Source organism: Bos indicus, chromosome 7, assembly GCF_029378745.1.
Source record: "Bos indicus isolate NIAB-ARS_2022 breed Sahiwal x Tharparkar chromosome 7, NIAB-ARS_B.indTharparkar_mat_pri_1.0, whole genome shotgun sequence".
Lineage (NCBI taxonomy): Eukaryota > Metazoa > Chordata > Mammalia > Artiodactyla > Bovidae > Bos > Bos indicus.
In genome coordinates this window covers 30,753,892-30,781,400 of record NC_091766.1, presented here as the reverse complement: position 1 = coordinate 30,781,400, position 27,509 = coordinate 30,753,892, and the positions used below count along the sequence as shown (strand labels likewise).

The 27,509-nt window shown below is 38.0% G+C and overlaps 2 protein-coding genes across 3 annotated transcripts in view; both read left to right on the top strand.

Moving 5' to 3' along the window:
- The window catches only part of SNX2 (sorting nexin 2), a 58,759-nt gene extending 52,995 nt beyond the window's left edge, over positions 1-5,764 (top strand). The window contains exons 12-15 of the mRNA XM_019964647.2: positions 2,242-2,385; positions 3,502-3,582; positions 3,706-3,777; positions 5,280-5,764. Coding sequence (XP_019820206.2) covers positions 2,242-2,385; positions 3,502-3,582; positions 3,706-3,777; positions 5,280-5,330 — 348 coding nt within the window. The 3' untranslated portion in view covers positions 5,331-5,764. The remainder of the gene's footprint in view (positions 1-2,241; positions 2,386-3,501; positions 3,583-3,705; positions 3,778-5,279) is intronic.
- Positions 5,765-21,186: 15,422 nt separating this feature from the next.
- Positions 21,187-27,509, top strand: part of SNX24 (sorting nexin 24) — a 172,695-nt gene continuing 166,372 nt past the window's right edge. Inside the window, exon 1 of one of the 2 annotated variants that reach the window (XM_070793257.1) lies at positions 21,187-22,306. Coding sequence is in view for 1 of the 2 variants with exons in the window: in XM_019964648.2 (XP_019820207.1) it covers positions 22,247-22,306 (60 nt within the window). In the remaining variant the exon portion in view is untranslated. The remainder of the gene's footprint in view (positions 22,307-27,509) is intronic. The other variant, XM_019964648.2, reaches the window with a different exon arrangement.

Below are 27,509 nucleotides of genomic sequence, written 5' to 3'. Positions count from 1 at the left end.
TTAAGTGTGGTTCTGATTTTCTCTTTATATTCTAGTGTTACAAGGGTAGAAAGACAAATGAAGAAAAAGTTAATTTTTATGGAGTTAAGATTAATTTTTTTTTCTAACATAACCAGACTTTTATCATTTTGCCTTTAAAATTGTTCCTGTATCTGTACCACAGTAAACATGTGATGGTTCTGGAATATTATGAAATAAACTGGGCAGAGACCAAATTAGTTTCAGGTAGTATGTCACTGAAAAGGCCCGTTGATACATGTTAAGAACTTAAGCAAATATTAAAATTAAAGGGCATTTTAGTTCGTTTCTGCCCTGTATTGGTAAATATTTTAAATAATAAATTTAGTTATTGAACAGAGGAATTTATAAATAAAGAGCTGATATGGCTCTGTCCATTTAAAGGGAAACTAGGCCTAAAAATCTTAAATTACTTTTAAAATTTGTGTATATGGTAAGGCACAGGGATTGCTTCTTTTAAAGGATAGTGACTTTGGGAATGTATTTGTGTTAGATTTGTTACTTTTGTGATTTTGGCCCACTTTAATTTGGCTGAAGCAAAATTAATTCATAATGAGAAATGTTTTAAGGCTAATATGGTCTTTTAAACAGGAAAAGCAAAGAGGACACTAGGACTCACTACTGAGAGAAGAGAAATGATATGAGATGACAAATCTAGTAAAAGGATTTCAATGCCTATAGATAAGAGTGTTTTTAACTTACTTGTCTGCTGCTAAGTCGCTTCAGTCGTGTCTGACTCTGTGCGACCCCACTTGTCTAGTATGTCTCTTGTCCTGGTTAATTAAAATGTGTATTGTCTTTAAGAACTATCTGTTGACTTGGAATTTTTAATATTATTGCCCACATTTTTATAATACACAAATACAGAACTAGTATTTTTCTGAATACAGTCCAATTATTTTTTCCCTACTAAATTATTATTATGTGCACTTCTAGTAGATATCTAATCAACTACATTTATGTGTGTATGTTACTATATGTAAGCTGTAATAGTATCTTCTAATTATTAAACATCTGGTAGGTTAAGTCACTGTGCATGCTATATACTTTTTTCATTTTATTTCCAGTGCATAAATCTAGATCTCATTTTCCTCTTTTATATTTGAGAGAACTGTGGATTATAGAAATTAAATGAATTTACCCAAAGTCAAGTGACTTTGGGTAATTTACCCAATTTTTTGGGTATTTTGGGAATTTACTCAAAGTTTTAAGTGACAAAACTAGTGTTCGAATCCAAATTTCATTTTTTCCAAAGCCTTCATTTTGAAAATACACAATCTAGGTGCTTTCTTCTTCATCAAGTTCTTATAAGAACATTTATTAATTTACTGTTTCTTGATCCAGAACACTTTATCTTGGAATAAATGAAGATAACTGTTTCACCTATTAATGTTTGATTCATTTATTCAATTAATAAATACTAAAAAAATATGAATATATCCTCAACATCAAGTTAGAAAAGGGATTACTGTTGTATTCCATCCTGTCCATCAGCTTTTTGTTTTTTGTTTTTTTTAAAGAAATCTCTAATTACTGTCTTCTAGTAACTTGTTCTTGCTCTGCCAAACCCCTTGAAAGAAGTCATGGAGTTGGTTGGATTTTTCTGTTCTTTTTTTTTTTTTTTTTTTGTCTATTTCTTCATTAGGTTCTGCATACTAGATATGCACATCCATTTGCCCTTTTCATAAGACTCTCTCTCTTTCCCCCATTCCCCATTTTGTTATACCTTTAAATTGTTTGGCTTTTATTTGCTATTGATAATGTCTTCCACCACATTTTTACTTTACTTTGTTATCTTACAGCTTTTCCAATTTCCTATTTTCAATTTTCTGACATATTTCCAAAACTTAAATCTGCTTTTGATATTTTAGTAGGAAAACTTTCAATTGTAGATATGGATACCAGCATTTTCCTATTAAAAAGTCTTTCTTCAAAGCATAAAACTCTGTTAGAAACCTTGTTATAGGCCAGATTTTAAACCCTAAAGGCTAGTGAAATGGATTTTGTATATTTCGTCCAGTTATGGGTGGGTTTTTATTTTTATGTAAATGAGTATGGAAATCTACTTCTTTTGATATTAGCATGTTTATTTTCAGTATCTTAGTATAAAGAATAGCATATAAATACTTGGTTTTATTGTTTTCAGTATGTAGCACTTCTGGTATTTTGAAAGAATTTCAGTGTTAGCTCCCAGTTAATAATTATTATGTCATTCACTTATAGGGTGTATTTGACCATCGAGTGAAATGCTGGCAGAAATGGGAAGATGCCCAAATTACTTTGCTCAAAAAACGTGAAACTGAAGCAAAAATGATGGTTGCTAACAAACCAGATAAAATACAGCAAGCTAAAAATGAAATAAGAGAGGTGATTAATACAAAATGCTTTTACTTATCTCTTTTACCCAAGTTTTCCATTAAGTCATTCATATATGCATAATTTTTCATGAATTTTTTTCTGAACCATTCAACACTTAGCAGTTTTTTTCATAATTTGTAAACTGTTTTAGAATTACTTTAACATTTTGATCATCGTAAAAATCTCCAGCAGCCTTTGTTACTTTCACATAATTATGGAATGGATAAAGAAGCATACAAGGAAAACATTTAAATTAACCTTTCTTTTGAGATAATTTGATTTCAGATAATTACTTATATATTATCCCCCATATATATGTATTATATATGGTATTTTAGTAAATTTGTATAAGTTTATTATAATTTATACACTTCTTTTGCCATGCTTCAATAAGGAAATTGAAGAGGTAGGACAACCTTTATATTACTTAAAGTAAATGTACCTGCTCTTTGAAGAGTATGTACCAATGTTTCGGTTACATAGTGGGAAAATATCATTCCATTGCTTAAATCTTGATTTATTTTATTTTTAGCTGTTCCATTGGTCACTAATCACAACGTTCATTGTTTCTGTAGTGAGTTTAATGTTTACTAATAGCTCTTCAATAGACCATAATTGCATTTTTTTTTTAATCTGGACATTACACCATTACAAAAATGTTTTCTAAATGTATGTCATATAATTTTTCTAATTATTTCCATGGGCATATAAATTGTGAACATGTTTTCTTGAAATTAGGCAAATATTATTGATATATTTTGAAATAATTTAAAGTTGTATAAAGAAATGAGAGGATTATACTCTTAGCATTGCTGAATTATTTGATGGTGAACTTTATATTCAAAATCTTTTCATCTAAATTAAGATGTGGAGATTATAATTCATTAAGCACTATAATATCCTGATCTTGAGTATATCTGATAGTAAAATATTAATGGAAATTAAGCTGATAATGCACTTCCAGTACTGGAAAGTTAGATACAAGTTTGAGTGATGCCAAACTGGGTCTTGCCAGTGGTGAGCTTTCAGGATTTTTAGGCATAAATTAAATGAGTGGTCATAACAGCTAGTTCTAATGATTCTTCCCAGGCAAGAGTTAAAAATCTTATCTTTTGTTTTTGTCAGTGGGAGGCAAAAGTACAACAAGGAGAAAGAGATTTTGAACAGATCTCTAAAACAATTCGAAAAGAAGTGGGAAGATTTGAGGCAAGTATAATAATTTTACACTTTTCTTAACAACGGGGTCACATTTTGCTGTGATACTGTGGTAAAATCAAATTTAGTTTTGTACTAATGGAGCTTTTTTCCCCATTTATTATATTTCAACAGAAAGAACGAGTGAAAGATTTTAAAACTGTTATTATCAAGTACTTAGAATCATTAGTACAAACACAACAACAGGTAAGGTAATTTTTTTTTTTTTTATAACTTACAGACTTCTAGAACTTGTTTTTGATATACTTTTTTATTTTAAAGATGATAACCAATGAAATGAGCTTTTAAACTTGAGAAGCAATAAATGGAGTAGAAAAAACCAAAGCTAGCAAAGGGAAAATAAAATGGTACAGTAAAAGTAACTGGAAATCCTCAAGTCCTTCTTGGGGCTCCCCTGGTAGCTCAGGTGGTAAACAGTCTGCAATGCAGGAGATGCAGGTTCGATTCTGAATCGGGAAGATCCCCTGGAGAAGGAAATGGCAATCCACTCCAGTATTGTTGCCTGGAGAATCCCATGGACAGACCATGGGGTCACAGAGAGTGGGCCATGACTGAGCAACTTAACACTCACTTTGAAGTTCTTTTTGCCTCTACTCCTAACCCCTAGGAGAGAGAGAGGTTTCTCAATTTTAGACTTTAGAGAAACATGCTGTACTATTTTTCCTTTTTTCTCTGTCTTCCCAGTTTTATTTCTCTATTGATTGCAGATGTTTAAATATATTCTTATAGTAAGTTCTCTTTCATACTAGCTAGAACTTAAACTAAAAACTAAGTTTTGAAGGTTTTTTAAAGAATATTGTTTTTGCTTTAGTTTGGGTTTCATGTTGATTGTATACCACAAGTGGCATTTGTCTCCTTAAATAGAGAAAACCATGGGTTTTCGTTATAGTAAAGAAAAGTCTGTAACAAGATAATAGAGATTTTTTTCCCCTGTGTACTTTAATGTAACTTTGAGTAGTATGTCAAATTATTTAATATCTTGAACAGAAGGATTTCTTCCCCCAGTTCTTTTAAAACTATATAATAAAATTTTAAATTAGGTGATAACATTGTATCTTCAATTTTTTTAATATATTTTAAGTACTTAGTTCATAAAATCAGATTTTTTAAATGGAAAAATTAGTTTATATAAGCTTGTCTTTAAAAGAATTGTTTTAAACTTAATGTTACTTTTTATGTCAATCTGTACTATTTTCTGGACTATCCAGAAAAGACCAACAGCTAATTCTTTCCAGTGTCTTTTTCGCTTTCTTGCTTGGATGTTTTCTTTTCTTCCTTCTTTATCACTCTTTTTGGCTGGCAATAACATAAAATGTGAATATTCTCTGAATTAGGAGATGTTATCACTTTATATTGGAAAAGCTCTTTGCAGTTTTATTATTTAAGGTAATCTTATATAGTTTACACTAGCAAAACTTTTTATATATACAGTTTTGCATAAATTGTAACTTTTTAGGTATTTTTTAAATTGTGTTTTTTATTACAGAAATTGAAATTAGCCATGAATAGTTAATATTTTTAAGTAATTTATAAACTAATTATATTGATAAGCTGTATAAGGGAATTTAGATGGTCCCTTTAAGAATCAGACTTTAGTAAATGTTATTTATTATTAGTTAGATTTTTTTAATGCTTCATGAAATATATATATGACAGATTATAAGAATATGTTTTATTATCATCCACAGCTGATAAAATACTGGGAGGCATTCCTACCTGAGGCCAAAGCCATTGCCTAGCAAGAAGATTATTCCTGTTAAGAAGATCTTGGATGCTTGTTCCAGTTATGCAGAATTCCATAGTGAAATCATTAAAAACCATCTAAATAAACCACTATATATTTTATGAATTACATGTGGTTTTTTATAAATATATATTCTGACATTTTATTACAAGCTGCATGTCCTGACCGTCTTTGAATTAAGTGGACTGTGGCATGACATTCTGCAATACTTTGCTGAATTGAACACTATTGTGTCTTAAATACTTGCACTAAAAAGTGCACTGCGAGGCCAGAAAATTTTACAATATTTTTTCTTTACAGTATGTTCTGTAGTGTGTTCACCCTCTTTATGAAGTGAATTATCAATGCATTGATTAATGTTCACTTATACATTCCTGTACAGAAATTATGATTTTGTGATTACAGTAATAAAATTATATTCCTTGTGAAGTATTAGTAACAAATTATTTGGGTATGTAAACATATTAGAAGTCTTTTGAAAGCATTTTAATACAAAGAAACTTTTTCTTTTAGATGTATTTAGGTGATGCTATGATCATTAATTTTTTAATTGACCAAAAAAGCTGAACTCTTTCATTACTAAGTCACTAAATGAAGGTTAATTAAGTTTTGTTTTTGCAAAATCATCATAAACCAAAGAACATTTATCTCTTGGTTCATCTTTGAGAGATGCTTTTTGTCTTGAGTAAAGGAGTAAATAGTTGTCTTGTTTTTTATCCTTTCCTATTATAAGTGCCCAATTTAACAATTAAAAAAATATTTATCTGTTTCTGTTACAGGTCCTATGGATTTTGCTCATCTTCTATTACCTTCAAAGTCTAAGACTTTGCATATATTTAATTTATTCCTTACCTTGCCTTTTTTTTGTTGTTTTAAGCTAAAAGATCATCTGTGGTCATCGTTGACAGAGAAAAGTGCTGTGCTAAAATACCCAGTGATTTGATGAATAGCCAATGATGGTACAAAGCAAATTTGAAGTAAAGTGAAATTTGTCTTTGGCAACCATCTCACCTATTTCTGTATCATGTTTACATGGCAGTTATATAATCCTTGATGTTGATGAAAATTTAAGTTGTGACTAGCATCAGACTTTTCTTAAAGATGCTCCTCAGTTGTGTCTCCCTTCTGGAAGGGTAAGATGTATGTGTAACTGAGTCTTTTCTAACAGCTTACTGAACACAGTTAACGTAGCAGAGTCTCCTCAGGCGATGTTTGTGCACTTCTTTTAGTTGAAATTTTTAGCCTCTTGTAGGTATTGTTCATATTTATAATCCTAGAACCTAGAAGAATACCTGACACTTATAGGTTAATAATAAAGACTTGATGAATTGAACAGAAAAAAAAAAAATCCCGGACGATGCAAAATAATGTTTGCCGTCTTAAGAACAAGGAGAAACTGAATCGGAAACAGTACAGTCTTCTGTTGTTGCTTCTCTTGGAGGTGACTTAGATACTTTTAAGAAATGAGTAATTCATATTAATATATATCAGATCCTATCTTGTTGTCTTGTTAATACTGAGCAAAATATAGGCTTACTGGGAACAGTTCCACTATAATGAGGTTTTAGTATTAGGTATATAGTTTTGTTACTTCCAAATATTCAGTTTACACATAGGATAGTAACTTAGTTATTCAAGCAGAAATCTTCAATTCTGCTCTGATATGTTTATAACAACCTCCAGGACCACCAAATAAAATAATAAATATTTTCGGATTTAAGCTGAAGAGAGTAACAGACCTGAGTCCATTCCAGATTCCATTCCCCTTAACAATCTTTTTATTAAAACATAAAGAGAGTATTGGAAATTTCAAATAAATTATGTGAGCCTCTGATACAGGATTTAATTTCTTCAGCACTACAGTCATCTTTAGCCATCAGTCTTCACATCTTACTAAAATACTTTGATTCCAAGTAAATAGAACAGCAAGAGCATTAATATAATCTTTTAGTTATGAACATACGAGTTTAATTTTTTTTTCTTTAACCAGATAAAAGATAAAGAAGGACTAAAGCAGCATAATACAGCAGAACAAACCGAACTTGGAGTCAACATACTCAGTAGCTGTGTGACCCATCTATAAAACAAGGGTATAAAACTGATTCCTAAAGTGCCTTTCTACTTTAAAATATGTTGTTTACCAAGCTTTAGCATAAACATTATTCTATTAGAGAGTCAAATTCTAATCAAAATCACCTTCTATTAATAACGTAAAAGCAAGGCTAAAGCAAAATAAATGTGTATAAAAATATTATTTCTAAAATATTTCTAAAACATAAGTTTTTTATTGTATTTTTGATGAGTAATTTCAACTATCCACCTTTTTTATACATATATATATATATATATATTAATCTCATACCCTTGTTTCATTGTTGGCTACTCTTTAACCTTTTTATTATTCAGATATAGCAAAGTTTTACCAATTTCTTGTGTAGATTGTTTCATAAGTGGCTTTTAAATATAAAATAAGTCTCTTAACAAATCAGGTTTCTTTAAAGGAGGGAAATCAGATGAGTAAAAATGGAAGATTATAATCCTTTAAAAAAATATTTCTTGATGTCTAAGGAAGTTACAGAGATTTTCATTTTTCTGTCCTATAGCATGTGACTAGTTATGAAGCCAAGTGTCTACTTCACTTTCTTGTTATGGCTCCCTGCATGGGCAGTCATGTGAATAACAAGACTCAAGACTATAGATAGAAGGAGCGAACGTCATCCTGTTTTAGAGGAAGGAAGGTCACTGGTAGGAGGGAAGACAACAGCTGTGAAAAGGAAGTGCAGTCACTGACTTGAGATCTTTGGACACATTTCCATATCCACCAGCAGGAAATGTATATGTTACCATATCTGTGATATAATCTGTTTCAAAGTATTGAAAAAAAGAATAAAATCCAGAATCAAACAGGTTTCATTTCTAATCCTCACAGTGAAGGATATGGTTTCAAGTAATAAGATAAACGATTGGCCAGACACAGAAATAGCAAGAAGAGGGAAGAAATTACAACAGGAGTTGTATCAGAATTGTTGATTACTCCACCTTTGTAATCAAGGCCATGAGGAGAGGTCACGGTGATCTGTGGATGAGGTCCTTAGTGTTAACAGACCAATAGAAATACGATGTGAGCCACATACATAATTTTCAGTTTTCTTTACCCATATTTTAAAGAGTAAATGAAACAGGTAAAGTTAATTTTTAACTGAGTAGCTCTGAAATATTTTAGCATGCAATCCAGTATATTAAAAATTACTGTGATGTTTTACATTCTGTTTTTTGTGCTAAGTGTTCTATATCCCCTGTTTCACACTTTGATTGTATATGCATTCAGACTAGCCACATGTTAAGTGATTGGTTGTCACATGTGGCTAGTGGCTGTGACTCTGGGCAGTTCAGATTTAGATAATTGCATGAAACTGGAAAAGGAGAGTTATGTCCAACAGCGATTTTTTTTGTTTACCACTCCAAATCCAGTGAAGTGTTAAAAGCTAAATGAAAGGGACTTGTTGGTGTTGCTCTCAAAAGCAAATACAGTTCAGGTATAAGACTTGGTGGCGCAGTGCTTTGCAAGTAGTGAGCGCTCGTACCATTCCACAAGTGGAAAGTTAGAGACTCTAGTACAACTTCCTTATTTTACAGATAAACAAACCCAGAATCTAAATCGTTATCTTGAACTGATTTTTCTTAAATCTGTTGAAGGTAAACATTCTTCCTTGAAACTGTATGGAAAAAGATATATTAGCAATTCTTCTTCTAATCATAAACATTGAATTCTAGATAGTCCTTTGGTATACAGAGAATTTATTTCTTCATACTGTTACTTCAGAAGTGGCTAAGAATAGAAGATGGTACAAAACAGGAAAACTGTGGCTTGCTATCTGATCTTTTAATGCACATGAAAAAATTAAAAATCTTCATCTTCCTTCCTCTTGTCACATACTTTAATTCTCAAGAAATTGAATAAGTATTTTTCTTAATAAACTGAGTCAAATGGAAACTTTGTAATTAAAGACAAGGTGAAGCTGCCCGCTTGTTAATACACAGAAATTTTTCTTTTTTTATTAACATCAGTTAATGGGATTAAACTGATTTAAGGGACTGCTTTGAGGGAAAGAATTCTATTTTAAATTTATATATGTAACTGTTTAATAAAACTAAAGTCAGACAGAATCTAACAAAACTGAACAATAAATTGCCTTCTTGTTGCTTCCATAATCAAGTCTTGAGTTATCTTGATTTTAACCTATACGTATTTCCTAGATCTTTATTTCAGGTGGTTCTCAGTATATGTGTAAGTGTGTGTGGACTTGTGTGTGTACATGAATGTGCATGTGCATGCATGAGAGGAGGCTTTTTAACCAACACTTGCTGCTAAATTTCAGTTAAAAGTGCTTATCTTCTTGCAACTGAGGCACAAAATGCTTATGTTTTCATTTACATAGCTGAGATTTTTTTTTGCTAAGACCAATTTGAGTTGATTCTAGTTCCAAAATCTGTTCGCTTCTCATTTCTTCTCTTTCTCCTCACAAGATCTTGTGACCTTGATAAAGTCCAAATTATCCAGAACGTAGTTTCAAACCACTTTTCCTGTCTTGATCTTGCTCCGTGCTTTCGCCCACCTTTTGCTTTAATCAAATGATGATTGTGAGAATCATCGTCTTGTGAGAATGCGCTATCCTTTTATGGGTCAGTGCTGTTGATGTTGCCTTGTCTGAGTTAACTTTTTCCTCTTTACCAGCAACTCATTAAATCCTACTCAGTGTTCTATGAAGTCCACATCCTCCATATATCCTTTTTAGTCTTCTAACTAGAAGGAAGCAGAGAACTTCTGGATCTCTTAGCAGGACTCTGGTAACATTCTGCACCTTTCAGATTGTGTTTACTGATGTTTACCTTGCATTATAGCAGTCTTTCTACTTTGAGTAGTCTGTGCGCTTCTTGAAGAACGACTATGTGCTTGTTGTTTCTTCTAGAACCTAGTATGGTACAATCAAGGGAGGGTAATGGGGTGATGAAAAATACAATTATGCATCCAGTCTGCCTGTTTGAACCCTGGTTCAAGAATCTACATCATTGACTTAGAGAAAGTTATTTTTCTCTAAAACTTAAAGTTTCCTTATTTGTAAAATGGAAAGTAATAATAGTACCTGTTCAGGTGCTCCTTCAGGGGTTTAAGATAATTTGTGTGACTTTCTCAGCAATAGCATGTACTTAATAAATATTAGCTCTTATGCATCCAATAAATGTTTACTGAATATTTAATCTCAGTCTGAACAAAATGACCTGCATTTTGACTATTTTACCAGTCTTTACTGCTGCTTTAAAACAATGGGTGTACGCTTGACTAGGATCTAAATGGGCTTACCCAACAGGGTCCTTAGGGACAGAATAATCTGTCCCTAAGATCTGCTCTTAGAGCCCTGAGGCTAAGGATCAGGGATGGAGGGGAAGAAGGCTTGCAGACAAAATCCGTTTTTTTTCTTTTTTCAGCCAGCAAAAGCTTAGATCTACCCCCACTACAAAGATGCTGTAGTTAAATGAATCTTGTCAGAAAACTAGAGACTTTTAAAGAAGCTTGGGGACAAATGAAGGGTGAGAGAGAAGTGGGGCAGTTGCTTAGGGAGAGTTTGTTTCCACACAGAAACACATAGAAGAACCTTAAATATGTTGTAGATTAAGGGAAGTAGTAATCAATGGAGAAAAAAGGAGAGAAAAGATCTTGACAGCAGTTGTTGGAACAGTAATCATACAGACACCTGGTGAGGGCATGACACTGCAGTGGTAGCCATAAGGGAGATAGGAGGATGGTAAGGGGCCAGCATCACTCATTCACTTATGTAGTATTTGTTCAGTCTCTGCTGTATCAGGCACGGAAGTAATGGATTGGTTATCCGGGAAGAACAAGAAGGTTGTCTAGAATGATGCCTTGATTTCTGGCTTTGATGACTTAGGATACTTCTGCTTTGAATAACTGAGATAGTATGGGAGAGTTCTAGGCATGTTATATTGTTTCCACCATAGTTTATCACAGGATAGTGATAGATTCCCTGTGCTGTACATGCAGTAGGACTGTGTGTATCCATTCTGCATGTAATAGTTTGCATCTGCTAACCTCAGGCTCCCAATCCATCCCTGTCCCACCCACCATGTTTTTGATGTACCTTTGGGCATCCAAGATGAAAATACATGAAAACATAAGTCAGGACTAGATGTTGTGTCATCAAGGTAGAATGTGAACATGCTCTGTTCCTTAAAACCATGATTATTAATGAATGCCTTTGCTGAGGACAAAATATCACATACAAGTAACATCTAAGGGAAGAATGGAGGTGAGTAAGTCAGGTAAGTGCAAAGAGCCTCAGAAAAAAGGGGGAGTTTCTTCCTCTGAACAAAAAGGAAGGGAAAGAAGGCATTTCCATTATTGGGAAATAATGCCTGAATGCTTTTATTTTCTCAGTGAAATAGAAAATTAAACCATCATTAGGGAATACCAGCAGAAAAGCCAAAGAAAAGGGTGGGGGAGTGGGCACGGGGCACAGGAAAGTGGTAGGTGGCTAGAAAACAGAAACCGAGAAGAGTCAGAGCTATGGAAGAGTACCCACTTTCAAATAAGTTTGGAAATCATGAATTTAAAATGGAGTCAACCAAAATATCCATTTTTTTAAGCCACGAGAAAGCAAGACAAAGTCTGATTTATTCAAGATTAGGGATTGTTGGTGTATGTAAGAAAGCGAAGTGGGGGAGGATTTTGAATGATTAAAGACCAAAAAGATGAAGGTAAGTGAGGTGACAGGCACAGATTGGGGAACGTAGCTATGATGAGGTGAAAGAATAGTTTGGTAAGACGAAACAAGTCAAGAAAGCAGTCAAAGGAAACCTGCGTTTAAGAAACGACATTAATTGGTGTATTGCCACCTTTTTAAAAGAATAACTTCAATATGACAGCTGCATAGAGCTCTTACTGCAAAGCATAGAGCTCATAGTGCGGCAAAGGTTATTTCTGTGGGTTCTTCAAATTTACTTTTTGGTTTGCTAAAGTATTGAAAGCTTTTTGCATGTCAGCAGATAAAAATTGACTTTAGTCTTTTGAATTTTAAGTTAATGTCTATCTCATCAAATCACTCCATGTACATAGTCTGAAAACCAAACTAGCATCAGAAACACATAAAACACAGTGGTGCCCTGCCCCACAAACCACGATTTCCCTGGTCCTTTTCCTCAAAGATAACCTCTTTCTACACTGTTTCTTCTGCCATTTAAATACCTTCACATTTCTAAGTAGAATGCATATCCTGCTGTCGTTGGAATCATCACTTTTAGACATCAGCCACATCTTTTTTATGGCAAATGAGAGTTTTTCTTTTATGCTACCATCCGTCTGCTTCATAACACTCGTCTCCCAGTGTAAAGTTTTTGGTTAAATCAGTATTCAGTATTTTCATTTTTAACGCCTTACAAATGTTCACTGCTGAAAGTTTTAGTATATTTAATTGTGATTGTCTTTTAAAAAAAAAACTTTTTAGAACAATACTAGAATTACGTAAAAACTGAGGGTAGTACACTTGGAGTTATATGCTGTATACCTTGCTTCTCTTATTATTAACATGTTAGTGTAGTACATCTGTTACAGTTAATGAATCAGTATAGTTATATTACTATTAACTAGCATGTATGCATGCTGTCATGTCCAACTCTGAGACCCCATGGCCTGTATCCTGCCAGTCTCCTCAGTCCATTTGATTTTCCAGACAAGAATACTGGAGTGGGTTACATTTCCTCCAGGGAATCTTCCCAACCCAGGGATAGAACCCGTCTCCTGCATCTCTTGCATTGGCAGGCAGATTCTTTACCCCTGAGCCACCTGAGAGGCCCATTGTTAATTGGAGACCATAGTTTATTCAGATTTCCATTGTTTTTGTCTAATGTCCTTTTTCTAAGATTTCATGCAAGATACCACATTACATTTAGTTGTAATGTCTCCTGTTACTCTTGGTTGTAATGGTTTCTTGGACTTTCCTTTTCTTCAGTGACTTCACTGGGTTATTTTGTTGTTTTTCTTGAGGTAGAACATACCTTGATTTTTTTTTTTTTCCCATTGGGCTGGTGCTTTTTTTTTTTTTTTTAATCTATTGCCAGTTTTTTCCATGTCTTCCTACAGTACATTTCCCACAAGACCATTCGGATCAAGTAATTCAACCATTCCAATTGCTTTCCCTAGGGCTTGCTCTCCTGAGGATTTTGGTTTTCTCTGAACTGATGCTCTCTGAGCATGTTGTATGTCTGGATTTGCCCCGAACTTTGGAATTGCCTATACCTTTATCTTGGGATCCATTCCCTATATCCTGGGTTTCATGCTTTCTTCCTTCTTGATTTATTCCCTTGTGTTGGAATAGTATGTTCTCCAGTAGTTTCTTTGGTTAAAAAGAAGATACGGCAGAAAGTATTATGAAAACAGCTCTCACAATGTCCACCTCTTGAGTCAGACTGCTCTGGTCTGGACTGGTTCTTTCTTTGCCTGTTGTACAGAGGATCCTAAAGATTCCCTTTGCTTCTCCCCCTGGCTTCCTATTCTCTATAACCCACATTTTCCTCTTTCTTGATTTATTCCTTCATTTGAGTAGATATACAGTTCTTGAAAATGATGCATAGAAACTTACTTTTGAGACTTTATTTTGCCTTCATCCTTGATAATTTAATTGGTCATATGTTGGAATTCTGAAGACATTGCTTCCTTGTCTTTAACCTTGCCGTGTTGCTGTTGAGAATTCCAAAGCCATTCTGCTTTCAGATCTTTTGTATATGCATTTTCCCTTCACCCCTACCCCTTTCCAGAATGTAAGATGTCATTTTTTTCCTTCAGTGTTCTAAATCTCATACAGATTTCTTTAGTATGCATCTGTTTTCATCCTGTGTGAGTGCTTTCAATCTGGAAACACAAAATTCAGTTCTGGGCATTTTCTTGAGTTATTTCACTCATGATTTTCTCCCTTCTATATTCTCTCTTCTCTTTCTGGAAGACTCATTATTTGGATATTGGATGTTCTCAACTGATGATGTTTATTTTCTTATTTTGCATCTGTTATTTTGTTCTACTCTCTGAGTTTACCCTCATTTTCTAATTGGATTTAAGTAGCTGCTGCTTGTTTCACAGATGCAATGCCTTCCTGTATCTCTCTGAGAATATTAGTGATAGTCTTTTAAAGTTTCTTTTTTCCTCCTTGTTTCTGTTTCCTCAAAATTAATTTTCCATTTTTCTCTCTCGTGTATTAGCTGCTTTCCTCAGATACTTGTTAATTTTTGGATGTCTTCTCAAGATTAGCAGTGGGAACTGAAGCTGATTGGAAGCTCTGTCAAACTTAAAAATGTTTTTCCAGGTTTCTTCAGGTATAATTGACAAAAACTGTATGTTACGCACCCAATCTAGCTGGCTATCAGGTCCTGCCTCATATGAAGGCCGCCAGCAGTTGATGGGTAGGGCTGTGTCCCAGTGGGGCTGACTACTTAAGACTGGTGTTGACCTACTCCTGGGTGTGTTAAGCCCCTGGTGTTGGTAGGCTAGAGGGAGGATTCCAAGATGGTGCTTGCCAGCATCAGTGCCCCTGTGGTAGAAATGAGCTCCCCGGAATGGCTACTGCCAGTATCTGTGTTCTCAGGTGGAGTACCAGTTGGTCCTCCAAGATCAGGAGGAGTGTCTAAGCCTCCTTTCAGATCGTTACCTCTGTGCTGGGACTGGAGCATGTGAGGACTTGCATGTGCCCTTTAAAGAGGGTCTGTGTTTCCCACAGCCCTATGGCTCCTATACGCAAGCCCCATTGGCCTTCGTAGCCAGATGTTCTGAGTACCTGTCTTCCCAGTGTCGGACCTCCAGGCTGGGAAGCCTGGCGGGGGCTTGCACCCCTCACTCCTAGGGGAGAACCTCTCCAGTTGTGATGATCCTTCCATTTGTGTTGTTGCCTACTCCAGGAAGCTGGGTCTTGACTGAAGCAACACTGCCCCCTCTACAAGGTCTCATTGTGGGTCTGTCTTTATACTTTTAGCGGTGGAAGGTCTTTTCCACTAGTCTTCAGATCATTCTCATCAATAGTTGCTTGTAAATAGTCTTAGTTTTTTGTGTGTTTGTGGGAGGAGCTGAGCTCAAGTTCTTCCTACTCTGCCATGTTGGCCACACCTATCAAATCTGAAAATCACTGAAGAGTGACCTCATTGGGCTGTTTGTAGGGAATTTCCAATGTTGGTGTTTCTAGAGTTTCCTTTGCTTGGGCTCATCAGATTTCCCAGAGAATATCTTCCACTTTCTTGCCTGGAAGGTAAAGGCATAGCTGCCAGCCTCTATGAGGTTTTAATACTCATCATTCAACATGTGTATGATCACGTGCCCCCAGGCCTCTATTTTTTGATGAAAGTTCCCATGCCCTCAGGTGGGCAAGTCATTGTCCAATGTAAAGACTCTTTTTTTTCTCTCTATCCAGGAAATATCCTCTGGAATTATGCCAATCTGGAAGAGGGGATTGAAGGATTTTCCCACTCAAATTTCACTCAGTCTTCCTTCTAGCCAGCCTGTCTCCCGTTCTAGATGAGGTGTATCTTCTCTGTCCCCTCTCACTGAGCCTTTTGGGTATTGTCCTGTGTAAATCAGGTTGATTTTCTGCTATCTCACCGCTGGCTTAAATTTGGCTTTTTCTTGTTTACCAGAATGGTTGCTTCTCATTCATCTGCTTTCTAGTTTATAAAAATCTTTTTGTTGTTCTCTCTTCTGCTTCTATCTTTATGTTTTTTGTTTTGTTTTGTTTTTTAAGGAGAAATTCCTTTTAGTTTTACTGGGTCTAGAAGCAGTGAAGTTAATAATGTATGTTCAATTCGTTATCTTAACCCAGAAATCCTAACAGTTTTGTTTTTTTAAGTGCAACATAATATTCATAGTGTAAGTACACCAAAATATTTTAATCCATAACGTGACAGAATTCTTTTCTCTGCTCATGGTTACGTGGCAGCTAACCTCCATGGGAGCCCCGATTAATTCTTGCCACCTGAGACTCAAGCCATTATATAGTCCCTCCTACACTGAATAGGCTAACCTTTGTAAGCAGCAGGATATTGCAGAAATGATGGAGTGTAAATTCTTAGGGTAGATGTAGTCTTCACCCTGAGCTCTATTTCAGATTTTTTGCTTTGGAGGAAGCCTCTGTCTCTAGGGAGAGGTCTGAGGGCCAGGAGCTGAGGCCTCCTGCCAACAATTAACATTAACTTTCAAAGCATGTGAGTGAACCACTTTGTCAATGGCTCTTGCAGCCTGGTGGACTCTTGAGATGACTGTAGCCTGGGTATATGTCTTGTCTGCATCTTAAACTGCTCCCAGATTTCAGGACCAACAGAAACTGTATAAGTACTTCTTGCTTTAAGAAGCTAAAATTTGGGGATAACTTGTTACTCGATAATAGATAATTTATATAGTGGGTTTTTTTTTTTTTTGGTCTGCTTGCATTCTTCTGGAAATTCCCTGTTCATACTGTGTCCATTTTTTATAGTGCTATTAAGAAATATTATATATTCTTTACACAAAAATGTACACTAATCCTTTGTTATACATGTTGCAACTATCTTTTCAGTTTATTGAACATTTTTTAACTTAATGGTCTTTGTTTTACATTAATTTAAAATCCTTATTTAGCCTTATATAGTATAATCTTTCCCCCAAAGTCATTGTTTTGGTTTTTGTAATAAGGTTTTGTCTACCTTGAGGTGTTTTACAGTTCTTTTTTTCCACAGAGATTTTTAACTACACGTGGAATTCATTTTAAAAATAAATTTTACTTTTCTTTCAGGTGGAGAGCCAGTTATTCATAAACTTTCATTACACCATTTATTTATACTATTTTTAACATTTACTAAAACTTTAGTAATTATTTATTAAAACTATATAAGCACTCAGCTATTTATTGAATAGCTTTTTTTTTTTTTGTACCCTCATGGCTTTGAAATACCATTGTTGTTTCGTATTATGTTCCTATATTTTAAGGAATCTATTTCTGAGCTATTTGGTTCCCTTCGTCATGTGTCTTAATTTTAGCTCCCCTCCGTCATTTGTCTAATTTTGCTCTGGGATCATACGGGTTTAATACCATGACTTTATAGTATGTTTTGATGTCCTACAAATAACTTATCCTCTCATTCTTTCTTTCCTTTTTTTGTTCAAACCTGCCCTGGCTATTCATTTTTCAAACAAGCTTGTCCCTTTTCTTAGCATGTTGGTTATTTGATTGTATTGGCTCTGTAAATTGTTTTGGTGAAAACTTACCCAAATAAAGCAACAAAATATTGATTCTTCTCATTCAGAAATGTGATACAACTATTTTCAAACTTTCTTTTGTGTCCTTGCATAGCTTTTTAGTTTTCTTCATATAAATCTTGCATGTTTCTTAAATTTATCTTTAGAAATATGTAAGTTTTTAATATTGTTATTCATGAAATTGTTTGGTTTTTCCCTATTAGTTTCGAATTGGTTAATGTTGGTGTGTGTAAGCAAGTTATTGTCTATGAAATCTATTGATTCCTATGTGATGATTTACTCTCTGGCACCTTATGAAACTTTTATTCTAACAAATTTTTAGTTGATTCTGTTTTATGTATGTAGATTGTTTCATCTACAAATAACCTTAGTTTTATATATTCCAATCCAGTGTCTGTACCTGTTTATTTTGCTCTTCTTTTTGTACTGAGTGGGGCCTCCAGCAAAATGTCAAACAATAATCATGAAAGAGTTATTAACACTATTCTTATGCTTCCTCCTGTGATGTTTAATGGGATATTTCCTGTAGGGTTGTGGTACTTCTATCAAATTAAAGCTAGTTTGGGGGTGTTCTTTCTTTTTTTTTTTTTGCTGTTTCAGGTGTACTGATTTATTAATGTTGGTTTAGAATTTACTGGCATACTCATTTATCTTTGTTGTTTTCTAATCTGACAATGTTGAGATATATATCAACAGATTTTCTAATGTTTAACTGTCTTTATATTTCTGGAATAAATCTTGTTTGGTCATGATATGCTAGTCTTAGAATGTTGAATAAATAATATATTTTAGATAGATATTGGTCAGGACTTATAAGTTGGTATTTAAAACAGTTTATCATTAAATATGCTGAAATATTTATCTACCCAATACTAGGTGTTGTATTTTCAGTGCATGGATTTCATACTCTGATTCCAGCAGAATTTTTTTCTCTCTTTCTTCTTTTTCCCCTCTCCTCCCCCACCCTCCCGCCACCCCTGCAGTGGAAGTGCAGAGCCCTAACCACTGGACTACCAGGGAAGTCCATGTTCTTATGTAATGTTTTTGCCTTTATTAACAGATATTAAGTGTACAACTTCTTATATAGTATTTGCCATGTATTTTTATTAACGTTGTGAGGAGATACTATTTAGCTGACCTGTCGGAGCGTAGAGAAGATATGTAAGAACATCAGAATAATACATTGCCATGTTCTCTTACTTTAGTGCTATTCTCTTCTTTCCTTTATAGTGGTTAACCCACAGAACTTGATTAGAAATTTAACTCTTCTAATTATTAGCTAGAATAATAATTACCTCAGCTGGTAAAGAATCCGCCTGCAATGCAGGAGACCCCAGTTCAATTCCTGGCTCAGGAAGATCCCCTGGAGAAGGGATAGTCTACCCACTCCAGTATTCTTGGGCTTCCCTGGTGGCTTAGATGGTAAAGAATCCACCCAGGTCAGGAGACCTGGACTCAACCCCTGGGCTGGGAAGATCCCCTGGAGAAAAGAATGACTACCCACTCCAGTATTCTTACCTGGAGAATGCCATGAACAGAGGAGCCTGGAGGGCTACAGTCCATGGGGTCACAGAGTTGGACACAACTGAGCGACTTTCACTTTCAATTTCATAGTTATTTATCTTCTCTGAGCTTTAATTATGCCATCTGAAATAATTGAAATAACAGTTACAGCTGAGCTTTTAGTTCCTCAAGAACACACCTGAGAACCTGTATATATTTTCAGCAAGGCAAAATTAAATTATATACAGCTATTAGTAGAATACAGCAAAAAAGAAAAAGAAAAAAAGATTCATTTGGACCACTGGTCAGATCTTCTTGGACCCATACATTTCTGACTCTTAAATTCAAAGGTAAATAGGTGAGCTATGTCGCCAGACAAAAATACATATGCCAGGCTACTAGCAGGCTGTTGTGAAAGGATCATATAAAAATCATATTAAAAGTTTCATCAGCAATCTATAGTGCAAGGATTTTATGATTACACAATCCTCATTTACATTATACTCTTGAGGATTACACAATCCTCATTTACATTATACTCTTGAGGATTACACAATCCTCATTTACATTATCAGATCAGATCAGATCAGTCGCTCAGTTGTCTCCGACTCTTTGCAACCCCATGAATCGCAGCACGGCAGGCCTCCCTGTCCATCACCAACTCCCGGAGTTCACTCAGACTCACATCCATCGAGTCAGTGATGCCATCCAGCCATCTCATCCTCTGTCGTCCCCTTCTCCTCTTGCCCCCAATCCCTCCCAGCATCAGAGTCTTTTCCAATGAGTCAACTCTTCGCATCAGGTGGCCAAAGTACTGGAGTTTCAGCTTTAGCATCATTACTTCCAAAGAAATCCCAGGGCTGATCTCCTTCAGAATGGACTGATTGGATCTTCTTGCAGTCCAAGGGACTCTCAAGAGTCTTCTCCAACACCACAGTTCAAAAGCATCAATTCTTCGGCGCTCAGCCTTCTTCACAGTCCAACTCTCACATCCATACATGACCACTGGAAAAACCATAGCCTTGACTAGATGAACCTTTGTTGGCAAAGTAATGTCTCTGCTTTTGAATATGCTATCTAGGTTGGTCATAACTTTCCTTCCAAGGAGTAAGCATCTTTTAATTTCATGGCTGCAGTCACCATCTGCAGTGATTTTGGAGCCCAGAAAAATAAAGTCTGACACTGTTTCCACTGTTTCCCCATCTATTTCCCATGAAGGGATGGGACCAGATGCCATGATCTTCGTTTTCTGAATGTTGAGCTTTAAGCCAACTTTTTCACTCTCCTCTTTCACTTTCATCAAGAGGCTTTTTAGTTCCTCTTCACTTTGTGCCATAGGGGTGGTGTCATCTGCATACCTGAGGTTATTGATATTTCTCCCAGCAATCTTGATTCCAGCTTGTGCTTCTTCCAGTCCAGCGTTTCTCATGATGTACTCTGCATATAAGTTAAATAAACAGGGTGACAATATACAGCCTTGACGTACTCCTTTTCCTATTTGGAACCAGTCTTTACATTATACTCTTCAACCAATCTTGAAATTGTTTCTGGGGGTGGAGTCTGCTGTCATCAGTAGCCATGATTTTAAAATAAAAACAGGAATACTACTTCTTAGTCCTTTAAAGTCCTACTGTACATAACACTTCTTCACACGAAGCTTAAATGAGACATGGGATGTAACAACATCCCACATGTTAACTGCTGTATCCCACTGGTTTTGTACAGAAGAGCATTTAAATGCTTATGTAAAACTTTGAAGAAAAATGTGTCTAGCAATATACCAAGAAGGGGATTTTAAAAAAAAAATTTTTTTTTTAAATACTTTCTCTAGAATCTAGGGGGTAAGGCAGGTAAGTACATGGCACAGTGTAATACAGTCACAGAGGCTAAGGGGAACCTACAAGCTGGGCTCTGAACCTGGGCAGCGTGGAGCCCACAGAGCTATTTGTCACATCTAGAGGTGTTGGCCAGTGGAAGAAAAGAGGAGGGCTGGTCTTCACAGGGCCCAGCCTATGGGGTTCTGAGGGGCAGACACAACCTGGAGCTGCCTGAGGTTAAGGTCCACATCAGACAAGTTCTTAAAGCAAAAGGCCTGATTAGTCCTCTTTTCCATGACTAAGGTCTCATCATAAACTTAAGAGGAGTTTCAAGCTGAAAGGCCCCCCTGGCCTCAAGAGCAAACTAGGCGCAGCCATTTACCTGCAGCCCAAGAAGCTCTCTGTGCAACTCACCTTCAAGTTTCTATTCTGCTCCCTGCTCAAACCTAAGAAAGAAACTCGTGGTTTGCAAGGGTATCCTGATAACCACATTGCTCAATTGGAGCACTTTTATCTTTCAGGTACTTTCAGGTAATTAGCTTCTGGCCCGAGGGGCACATTCCAGCCCTTGCCTTTCTTTTCTTTTTTTTTTTCTTTTTCTTCTGTTTTCTCTTATAGTTAAGAAAGTCTATACCGACAGCATTTTAGAACTGGAGCAAGAAGTCGGAATGTTTGTCTCCGTGAGCAGCCGATTTTCGGCCTCTGCATTCTGTGGTTCGACGGCTAACTCAGAACTAGACGCTGAATTCTGTGGTTCGACGGCTAACTCAGAACTAGACGCTGACCCTGGCATCGAAGGGGAAGAGTAAAGTCTTGGTAAAAGTAGTGCAGGGTTCGCTGCAGTTCATGCCAACCGAGAGTTAAAGCGAAAACTCAACCAACCAAAACAAAATCCAGAAGCTCCATGCTTTTCTGTTCCTTGTCTTGCGATCTGTTAAGGGTGGTGTTTTGCAAACTGCAAATCCAGTGCCTGCTCGAGCCTCCAGGGCAGGGAGCGCCTGGGTGCGGCCCTGTCCCCGGCGCGGTGGCGCGCACACCCCTTTTCTGCAGACTCACAGGTTTCCAGGCCCCGCCTCCTCCGGGCCCAGCTGATCTCCGTCGCCCTTCGGGCCTGGAACCCAGGCGCCCGGAGAGAGCCCCAGGCCGCCCCGGGGGCGGCGGGCGGCGGCGGAGCCGGGACCGAGCCGCGCGGTCTCCTGATCCCGCCGGCTCGGGGAAGGGAGGCGGGGCGGCCGGGCCGGGGACGGGGCGGTGGCCACGGCCGTGAGCCCGCCCCTCCTCGCCCTCCGCCGGCCGGCCGGCGCGACCATGGAGGTCTACATCCCGTCCTTTCGCTACGAGGAGAGTGACCTGGAGCGGGGGTACACGGTAGGTCCGGACAGGGCCCCGCGAGCCGGACCTGGGGCTGCCGAGCCCGGGAGGTGCCCCCGGCCGCCGCCGCCCCTGCGCGGGGTTGTGTGTGTGTGGTGGTGGGGCGGGGGGGATTCCTTCGCTCCCCTCCCTCCTCTCCTCCCCTCCCCCGGCCCATTGGGACGGCTGCGCCCGGGCGCGGTTGTCAAGGAAACGGGCGCCCCCTCCCAGGCGCGGCGGCGGCGGCGGCGGGCTCCCGGGGCGCCCCGGTTTGGTCCCTTCCCCCTCCCAGCCCCGCTCCCGGCCTCCGGGCTGCAGCGCCGGGAGTCGAGTCCTCGGACGCGGCGCTTGCCGTTCTCCCCGCCGCCCGCCCCCTGGAGCCCGGGATGGGCTACACTGGTTCTGCCTCAGCTGCCCGCTCCGTCCAGACAAGTGGCTTTTGCGACGGGCTGATGCTGTTGGTTTCCAAGTTCGGTAGGAATTCATTCAGATGAAAAACATGCTCATTAAGAAAAATAATCATCTGTAGAATTTATTCGCCCAAGTGAACACATGTGTTGCTTTTAGATGAATTCCAAAGTTTTGTTTGTTTGCTGTTTCTAGTTCTGCAGTGCCTTGAAATGGCAAAGTCAGGTATTCACTGAGCACCTGTTCTATACCTAGGGGGACTGCGGTCTCAGGAATGAGAAACAGGGTCCCCGCTTTCACTAGTGGAGGAGTGGCGGGGAGGAGTGGCGGGGAGGGCAGGGACCGTGCCTGGAGCCTCTGGGTGATAAGTTTAGTATGGGGACAGTTGACTTCCCAGTGAACTTAGACATCTTCATCTAGACAGTCATTGCTAGAGGGGGAAATGCCTCATCCTGGAGTTGACCTTGGTAAATTTTATTTCCATTTAGAGAGTTGGTAGGCTTTGGAAGGACTTGCGTAGGGCACTATGAAGGATTTTTATTTTATTCACTTCTAATTCACTCGCTAAACTCCAGTGCATTAATTTGGCAGAGCAGTATTTTAATCTCAGTCTTTAAAGATTGTTGGGTTTTGGTCATAGCTTATTTGGACCCTTGTTTTTTCATAAGGAGGATTAATTCACCTTCTCAAAGGAGTTTTTAGAATTAAGAGTAGTGATTGCAAAAAGAAAATTCAAGAAGTATGTGGGTTTCTAGAATTAGTAGACTGCTGGGTCCATGTACCCCCAAAACAAGTTCTCAAAGTCCCTTCCTCTGGTGTGGGGACGGGGAGACTTCAACCAAGGGAGAGCTGAGCTCCGGGGCCCTTATCTATATAAACGAATTATGAATTTGATTAAAATTATACCATGTCTTATTTTTAAAGGGAGGGGGGATGAATTTGAATGTGAACCTATTTAGGCTTTTTCCTTCCGCCTAAACCCCTGGTCATCTTTCATTCTTTCAGGTGTCTCCCCTGTCCCACCAGCCCCCGTCAGCATCAATAGTCATGGGAGGCCTTCCATCTTTAGGGCGTTCTTTAAGGATTTGGAGATAAAAAGGCTGCTTGTCACAGCCCTTGGTCTCAGTAGTCCAAGCTAAAAGTTAATTGCCTTCTCAAATAAGCACTTAAGTGAATCAGAATGATTGATTTTCTTCCATTAGAGGATCTGTGTTTTTTACTGGTGTTATGGCCAGCCATGTGCCAGACTCTAGGTTGTGGATTAAACTGATTTGGAAGGCACCTTTGTCTTGGTAAACTTGGTAGTTAGAAGATTACTTCTGCGAGGAGAGCTTGTGTGCTTTTTAAAAGTGTATTTAAAAAAAAAAACAATGACTTCCCTGGTGGCTCAGACGGTAAAGCATCTGCCTGCAATGCTGGAGACCCGGGTTCAGTCCCTGGGTGGAGAAGATCTCCTGGAGAAGGCAATGGCAAACCACTCCAGTATTCTTGCCTGGAAAATCCCACGGATGGAGGAATCTGCTGGCTACAGTCCATGGGGTCGCAAAGAGTCGGATGGGATTGAGCCACTTCACTTTCAAAAAAACAATCCTAATGTATTTAGGTTGGTAGCAGTTTGTTACTTCTGCAAGTGATTTTTTTTCCTTTGTGAGTTTGTGAAGCAGATACTTTGTATCCTTGGCATAATAGTTTTGTAATTGTTTAGCAGTTTATTCATTCAGCAGGTATTAACTGAAGTGCCTGCTGTGCCTCTCTGTTCTGGATGCTAGGAAGTTAGCAGCTTCTTACAAAAACCCAGAATTTAAAAGTTTAATCTCAGTTCTAATCTCAGTTTCCTAGGTAAAGTCATGTATGTGCATGCATGCTAGGTCACTTCAGTTGTGTCCAATTCCTTGGTAAAATCATGTATGTGCATGCGTGTTAGGTCGCTTCAGTCATGTCCAATACAGACCCCATGGACTGTAACCCTCCAGGCTCCTCTATCCATGGGATTCTCCAGACAAGAATACTGAAGTGGGTTTGCATGTCTTCCCAACCCAGGGATTGAACCAGACTCTCTTAAGTCTCCTACATTGGCAGGCAGGCTCTTTACCACTAGCACCACCTGGGAAGTCTCCAAATAACGTATATTTTACTGTAAAAGGTACATTTTTACTTTAGTGACTGTGCTTTAAACTTAAGAAATATTAATTTGCAATCTAACAAGTTCAGTGATAGGACATTTTAAGTAGAGGATGATTTTCTGTCCTTGCTTCTTGTCCCATGCCCTCAGAGATAAGGCATAGGGATAGTTTCTTAGAGACTTTCCCCCTATGCTATGAAAACATGTTTTTTTCTTTTTTAGAATAAATAGCAAGATTTCATTATAGCTGTCATTGTATAACTTATAGATATCTTTCGGTGCTAATATGGACAGGATTGTATCTTTCTTAGTGATAGCAAAGGGATATTTCACGGAAGGAATGTACCATAATTTGTTTACACAGATCTCTGCTGATGGCCGTTGACATTTGCTTCTAATTTTTTAGCAACTATGTCAAATATGTTGAAATAAGACATCCCCTATACATGCCTTTTTATGCAAACTACTGGGATTTCTGTAGAACCATAAATAGAAGGGGTACCTCTGGCCCTCTAAGTTTTTATCAGTATTGCTCAAGCTCTGTTATTCAAAAAACATATGCAAAGTTATGCTCTGTGTACAAAGTAATTTACCTTTATAGAGTGAATGTGTGCCTTTTGATTATTTAAATATTTACTGTGGGCCTGCCCTGTGTTCATTAGGTGGGGAACTGAATGGTGGAAGGATCTTGTTCCTTCCTTGGGGACTCTCAGCCCATCCTGCAGGGGCCAGGTGGGGAAGAGTTAGGGTGCTAATGTCAGCTAGAGTCTTGAGGAAGGGAAGGAACTGGGCAGTTCTGCTCTGCCTTAGGGTGGTGTGCTGGGGTGGGGGAAGGGTGCTCAGGAATGCTGACTTTTGAAATCTGATGAGGTTTTTGCTGGGATTGTGAATTCTAAAAAGAGGAAGTACGGGGCAAAATTTCTTCACCCAGTGAGGGGGGAAAAGGCATTTTAAACTCCCAGATTCACCAAAAAAAAATAGACAAAAGCAACAACAAAAAGGACACTTCTACATCATTGTAGTTTACAAAGAAGCAGCAAAGGATATTGTAACAAAGTGCAGGTCAACTCTTCCCATCCCAGGCCCACCCTCCACTGTGTGTTTATTTAATATCTGTTCCCGTTCTAGGCTGTAAGCTTCTTGAGGCTAGGAGAGTGTCAGTCTCCTATGCTTATCCACGTTGTCCCAGGCTCATGCATATTGTCCAGGGTTTATCCATAGTGAAAATTCACTATAAATAGTGAATGATTGAGTCTTCTGATAGAACAAAGTCAGTCACTGGAGAGGAGTCACTGGGCTTCAGTGATCCTGAGGTGTGAAACAGCTTCTCGAGTTGGACCGGGCTGGTGCCGAGTGATTCCTGATGGAGAGAGGTGTGGAGGAGAGACCAGCTCGCTAGCTTTGAGAACCATAAAGGGGTCTGGACTTCAGCGTCAGACCGTGGGATGTCGCTGGAGTTTTAAGGAAGGAAGTAACATGACTAGCTTTGCATTTAGAAGGATGACCCTGGAGCATTAATCATGGAGGAGATGCTTGCAAAATGACCAAAAAGAAGAGGATGAGGGCTGAGCTAAGGCAACTGGGCAGGGAAGGGGGCAGGCCTTACAGGAATCCCCAGGGTCTGGTGACTAGATTTGAGGCAGCAGGGTGACTCCCGCGAACAGGGGTGCCAGTGACCAGAAAAGAATGGCACGCAGTCAGTTTCATCTGGGGGCCTGTTGGGCCTTTTTGTGGCAGATCAAGCTATTTTGTTCTGGAATTCAGGATACATAGATCAAGGCTAGAAATATGGCTCCAGGGGGTCTTTTAGCATCAAAGATGGAAAAAACCATATAAGTTGATGCTCTTCCCAGGAAACGCATGTTAAAGTGAGGAAGGAGGCAGGACTGAAGGTAAAGCCCTTCTCAACACAGCAGCCAAAGCAACAAGGAAACCCAGGGGTGTGAGGGGTGTGAGGTAGGAAGAGAAAGGGGTGTGAGACAGGAAAAGAAAGAAGAGTAGATGCTTTACAAGGAGCACAGTGCTGGATGTGACTCTCTGGCCTTTCCTGGAGAGGATGGAGCACAGTCCACTGGACATGAGAATAAGCAGGTCCTGGGTGCCCATCCTATAGGCTAATATTGATATTTTCCATTTTCAGATACATGGTTGGTAAAAACAAAATGGGCTTCCCTCATAGCTCAGTTGGTAAAGAATCTGCCTGCATTGTAGGAGACCTGGGTTCAATTCCTGGGTTGGGAAGATCCCCTAGAGAAGGAAATTGCAACCCACTCCAGTATTCTTGCCTGGAGAAGCCCATGGACAGAGGAGCCTGGCGGGCTATAGTTCATGGGGTTGCAAGAGTCGGACACGACTTAGCGACTAAAGAGAGAGACAGAAGAACAAAAGAAAACTAGAAAGACTGTTCAGGGAACAACATAAAAGTCTGAATGTATTAGATTTCATTTTCCATAGCTGTAAAAATCAAGGCATTGAATTAAATAGATTTTCAAGTCCATTTTAATTATATGTGTGTGATTGAGTGTGTTGTGCTTATACAAATATGTCTTTTTCTTGATATCTCAACTCTTTCACTGCTTTACTTTCTATCATGTTTCTTAGTGCATAAGGCACCTCCATATATACATGGTCATAATATTGAGATCTATGTAGGGATAGTTACTTTAATATTTTCTGGGTTAAAATACACAA